The sequence below is a fragment of the Cucurbita pepo genome, chromosome LG10 (genome assembly GCF_002806865.2).
Source record: "Cucurbita pepo subsp. pepo cultivar mu-cu-16 chromosome LG10, ASM280686v2, whole genome shotgun sequence".
Taxonomy (NCBI): Eukaryota; Viridiplantae; Streptophyta; class Magnoliopsida; order Cucurbitales; family Cucurbitaceae; genus Cucurbita; species Cucurbita pepo.
In genome coordinates this window covers 6,128,269-6,134,268 of record NC_036647.1, presented here as the reverse complement: position 1 = coordinate 6,134,268, position 6,000 = coordinate 6,128,269, and the positions used below count along the sequence as shown (strand labels likewise).

The 6,000-nt window shown below is 39.5% G+C and overlaps 1 protein-coding gene across 1 annotated transcript; it reads right to left on the bottom strand.

Annotated features, from left to right (window-relative positions):
• Positions 1 to 1,102: 1,102 nt before the first annotated feature.
• Positions 1,103 to 5,722, bottom strand: LOC111804408 (5'-adenylylsulfate reductase-like 5). Its single transcript, XM_023689202.1, has 4 exons — positions 5,012 to 5,722; positions 3,494 to 3,675; positions 1,775 to 1,899; positions 1,103 to 1,700 (listed from the first exon to the last, which is right to left on the bottom strand). The coding sequence occupies exons 1-4, from the start codon at positions 5,177 to 5,179 to the stop codon at positions 1,330 to 1,332; spliced, it is 846 nt and encodes a 281-aa protein (XP_023544970.1). The 5' UTR covers positions 5,180 to 5,722; the 3' UTR covers positions 1,103 to 1,329.
• Between the last annotated feature and the right edge of the window lie 278 nt (positions 5,723 to 6,000).

The window sequence follows — 6,000 nt, the reverse complement described above, 5'->3', positions numbered from 1 at the left end:
GGACAAATTATTTTATTAAGTCAATTTGAATAACTTCTAAATTTAATGGAAAACACATTTTAAATCACTAAACACACCCTTTGAATTGTTCATACTTTCTTTTAAAATAATAATCATTATTATAATAATTCCCAAATTTACTCCATTATTTGTTATTTTTAGATTTTTCTTTTACAAAATAATAATTTTTACTATTTTCCATATTTCCATTGCTTAAATTTGAGTGGGTTAATATTTGACTGTAAGAATCTAACACGATTCGGTTTGGGTTAAAAAAAATGAATCCAACCCTACTCGAAATGCTAATCCAACCCAACCCTTGTAGTTCGGGTTGGGTTGGTCCGGGTTGTCGGGTAATGAATCCAACCCTACTCGAAATGCTAATCCAACCCAACCCTTGTAGTTCGGGTTGGGTTGGTCCGGGTTGTCGGGTTGAATGTACACCTCTAATTTCAATGATTAGAGGCTGATGTCACTTTTCAAGAATTTAAAGGAACAATATCACCAATTGTTCAGTGGATTGACTCGTTTTATTATTTATACGAGAAATAATTGGAGGAAATTCATTTTTATAGTAATAATCCATCACTACTTTTATTATAACAAAAAAAAAAAAAAAAAAAAAAAAAAAAAAAAAAAAAAAAAAAAAAAAAAANCCATATTTCAAATTAGAAGATGAGAAAAAAACGCGAGGAGGGAAAAAAAGAAAAGAATATATATTTTTTAAAAAAATTAAAAATTTATTTTAATTAATAAAAAAAACGACAAATAACTTCGCACAAATTTCATGTGTTAAATTATCGAATTTGAAAATTTATTCACCCAAATATTAACAAACCGAAATTTTAGAAACGTTACCGAAGAACGAGCTCGTAATCGCCACAATTTAATGGCAATGGTAACAAGTCAAAGCTCCCAAAATACAAACACTATTTGAATAAGCTTTTGGCATTTGGCCTCTTCTACACCAAATATCATCAGTCACATTCATAAGCTTTCTAACCGATGGGACCGATTTCGACAACGATATTGTTATGATCCGACTATGAACCGACCCGTCATTCAACAAACGAAGCAGCTAACTTGAATTTAGACATGTTTCGATCGTGTGTAACGTATAATCATACAATATAATAAAAGATAATTTGTACATGCCTTCAAAAGAGGAGACAAAATAGCCTACCCGCTACGCTCTACTACCTCTAATTGCAAGAAAAATACGTGTTTGACAAGAAAGTAAGACGATTCTAACATCAAAAGTTTCGTTTTTTTTTTGTTTTTACAAGGTTTTGGGTGAACTTATGTTGATCTCGAAGACGAGGATTCACCCTACGAGACAGATGCCAGAGACGATGCCCAAACACGAGCGTTCCTTGCTCCCTTGTGGAAGTTCTTCGTCTTGTATAGCCTTAGCTTGGCCCACGCCCTTCTGATATCGAGCATGTGAAGGATGCGTCCTATTAGTTGTCGAGTTTCGCCGAATATTTCCAAGTTTAGGTGGGGTATGTAAGATCTGCATAGATTGTTTAAGTGATGCAATAAATGTGGTAATTTATAGATTGCTAGACGGAGACAGATGAATACGAAGGAGAATATCAACAACGGTTCGTCTTCGATATGTTGTCGTTGGATAACTGGCTTTCCAACACTCTCTATTGTAACTAAGTCACGGTCGCTATAGTACGGTATCGGTTTTAATCCTGACATAACCAAACATGACTCGCTTTAGCAAGAGCACACACACCCACCATATATGAAAACACGAGAACCTTACCTGTTATTCGGCTATAAAAACGAACAAGGGAAAGTATATCTTTTTGACCGTGATATCGAACACGTGATGTACCGTTCACCAGCACTATAGATGGAAAGCTGTGGATTCCATATTTTGAGAGTACACTATAACATGAAAACATAAATGTATAAGTAAAGATAATGTGAAGCCAACGTTTAATTTATTGCTCGAAACCCGAATGAGCTATTACAAGGAGTCGGGCAAAAAAAATTCAAGAGACTTTTACATTGCATCAAGGAGAGAAAAAATTTTGAACCCCGGTTTCTTAATAATGTTATTTCAACGAGTCAAGAAGATAGTAGTGTGAAAATAACACTCGGAAAAGTCGGGCCCAACGTCCTTACTGGCACTCGTTCCCTCTCCAATCTATGTGGGATCTCACAATCCACCCCCTCGGGTCCCAGGGTCCTCGCTAACACTCGTTCCTCTCTCCAATCGATGTGGGATTCCACAGTCCACCTCCCTTCGGGGTCCAACGTCTTTGCTGGCACTCGTTCCTCTCTCCAATCGATGTGGGATCTCACAATCCACCCCCCTCCGAGGCCCAGTGTCCTCGATAGCACTCGTTCCCCTCTCTAATCGATGCGGGATCTCACAATCCACTCCCCCCCCCTTCAGGAGCTCAGTGTCCACGTTGGCACTCGTCCCTCTCTCCAATCGATGTGGGATCTCACAATCCACCCTCCCCCTTCGGGGCTCAGTGTCCTCGTTGGCACTCGTCCCTCTCTCCAATCGATGTAGGATCTCACAATCCACCCTCCCCCTTCGGGGCTCAGTGTCCTCGTTGGCACTCGTCCCTCTCTCCAATCGATGTAGGATCTCACAATCCACCCTCCTTCAGAGCCAAGAGTTCTCATTGGCACTCGTTCCTCTCTCCAATCAATGTGGGATCTCACAATCCACTCTTTTGGGGCCAGCGTCCTTGCTGGCACACCACCCAGTGTCTGGTTCTGATACCATTTGTAATGGTCCAAGCTCACCGTTAGCAAATATTGTCATCTTTGGGCTGTCCTTTTCGGGCTTCCCCTCAAAGTTCTTAAACGCATATGCTAGAGAGAGGTTTTCACACCCTTATAAAGAATATTTTGTTCCCCTCTCCGACCGATGTGGGATCTCACAATTCACCCACCTTCAAGGCCCAACATCCTCGCTAGCACTCGTTCCTCTCTCCAATCTATGTAGGATCTCACAATCCATCCCCTTCGAGTCCCAGGGTCCTCGCTAGCACTTGTTCCTCTCTCCAATCGATGTGGGATCTCACAATCCACCCACCTTCAAGGCCCAACGTCTTCGCTGGCACACCGCCCAGTGTCTGGCTTTGATATCATTTGTAGTGACCCAAGCTCACCATTAGCAAATATTGTCCTCTTTGGGCTTTCCTTTTCGGGGTTCCCTCAAAGTTTTCAAAACGTGTATGCTAGGGAGAGGTTTCTACACTCTTATAAAGAACGTTTTGTTCCCCTCTCCAACCGATGTGAGATCTCACAATCCACCCCCCTTCGGGGCCCAACATCCTCGCAGGTACTCGTCCCCATCTCCAATCGATGTGGGATCTCATAGTTATCATAAAAATTTCCAAAACGATTCAAGCACAATTATGACAATCGTTCATCGAAATGAGATTGAATGCATTCAGCACAGAAAAACAGAGCACAAGAACAGAATTTACAATGAGAAAGAAAGTCACAGACTACTTACTTTGGTAGTGTAGAAGATTGCTCAACCAGCACGTGTTCGATTTGAGGGAACATGAAACTGAGAGCTTCAAATGTGTGTCGTAAACGGAGAGAAAACGGGCACCACGAAGCATAAAAGAACACGGAGGTGTAGCCGATCGTCTCGTAATTGGTCAACGTCCCATCGATATAGTTCCCATCAACCTATAAACCAGAAGAGGGAAAAAGAAATCAATATCAGAAGAAACAAATATGAGGCAAAGGGGTTCACTCAGCACTGCCCATTTAGTTCGATCTAAACAAAAGCTACCCGAAATAGTTCCAAAACGGGCGAAACTACGTGCAAAATGATTTTTCGAGTTCAAGCAGGTGGGAGATTCGAACCTCTTACCGAGATTAGAGGTACGTGCATCCTTTGTACGAGCACAGAGAGGCCCCAAATTTGGTATCCATTCACTTTAAATATGCAAACTCCGACACTAAGTGGAACAACCTAAACTAACCTAACCTAACCCAACTTAACCTGTCTTCAAATACACAATTCGAAATTGAAACTTGAATCGTTCAAATTAGATTAGGTCTTGTATTGACTACGAGCACGGGGAGACCCCAAATTTGATATTCATTCCCTTTAGATATGCAAACTCCGACACTCGATGGAACAACCTATACTAACCTTACCCAACTCAACCCGGCTTCAAATACATAATTCGAAACTGAAACTTGAATCGTTCAAATTAGATTAGGTCTTTGTATTGAATACGAGAATGGGGAGGCCCCAAATTCGATATCCATTCACTTTCAATATGCAAAATCCGACACTAAGTGAAACAACCGAAACTAACCTAACTTAACCCAATTCAACCCGTCTTCAAATACATAGTTCAAAATTGAAACTCGAATCGTTGAAATTAGATTCGGTCTTTGTATTGAATACAAGCACGGGGAGGCCAAAATTTGATATTGATTCACCTTAAATATGCAAACTCGAACACTCATTGAAACAACCTAAACTAACCTAACCCAACTCAATCCGTCTTCTACATAATTCGAAATAGAAACTCGAATCGTTCAAATCAAATTAGGTCTTTGTATTGAAATCAAAATCCAACCCAACTCGACCCTTATCTGTTCAAAGTTCGAATGAAAAACTCTTGTAATTTTGATCGACTTTCCCGTCAACTCGAATAATCATACCAATTCAAGATCAATCCATCCCATTGATTTTCAGTTAACACTTGAAAATTTCACAATCTAAAGAGAAAAGAACAAATCTGCATAGATTTCTTCACCTCCCTTCAGCTTCATGTTCATCATGTTCATCATGTTCATCAATATGGAAAACCAAACACCAAATCTCCAAGATTTCCAAAGCTAAAAACATAAGAACAACAGGGGAATCCTAACAAAGATTCACAAACATCAACAGCCTCCACAAAAGTTGGAATTCCGACAAGAAAAAAAAAAAAAAAAAAAAAAAAAAATGACAAAGAACAGGAAAATCAGCACAAAACCAAGAAGATAACAGCTAAAATCATACCTGTAACGGCGAGCTGGAAATCTCATAAAAAGGGCATTGAGATCGAACACCATAGAGAAAGAAATCAGATTCTTTAGGGCAAAATGAAGATCGGGAAAGGGATTTTGAGGACACAAACCCTAAAGAACAAAGGACAAGAACATAGACAAAAAGGGAAAAAACAGCCATGTTTGGAGAAGAACACACGAAGAACACGAAGAACAAGAAGAACAAAGAGGGTATTATAGATTAAACAAAACTCGTGATAAATCCGAAAGAAAAAAGTGAAAGAACAGACAAACAGCCCCAAAAAAGTGGGGTTAAAGATTTGTAATGTTACTAAAAAAAGGGGGTATGTTTGGATCTTCTTGATCTAGATCATACGGTGTCCGTGGCAGCGGTGGCAGCGGCGGTGGAAGCGGCGGCGGCAGCGGTGGAGGGTTTTGTTGAAAATTCAACCGGCGTTGTTTCGATCTCCGTTTAATGGGTTATTTTGGGGGGTTTCTGTTCTTCAAATGTTCCAAATAAAGGCACGATTTTTGAAGAAAGTCAAACCAAATCACCCATTACAGTAGCTCGCTCCTCCAACACATCCATCCAGCTGAGAGTTAGCTGATTAATCTTAAAATATCCGAAAGGATTGGAACCCAATTGAAAATATGCTTTGTTTATGTCTTCCTATGAATGTGGAGTGGTTTCTTGAAAGAATTTGGTTGGAAAATGAAGAACTTTGTTCGTTTTGGGCTTATGATTCATTGATTGTGATGGGATTTTGATAAGAATCTTGTTGAATTAAGGTGTGTCAATTAATACAAAGCTTTGCCTAGGAATGTTTTATTATTTTCTTATTAAATATCAAATCTTATTCTTTTTGTCGGTAAACTTTGAAGATTTTAACTCAATCCGAAATTGGGTTCGGGTTGAGCTAAACAAAAAAAAAAAAAAAACGGGAAGGAAGAGGATCACTATGTGAGTAAAGAAAGATGATCACTTGCAATAGGGAAAAGATG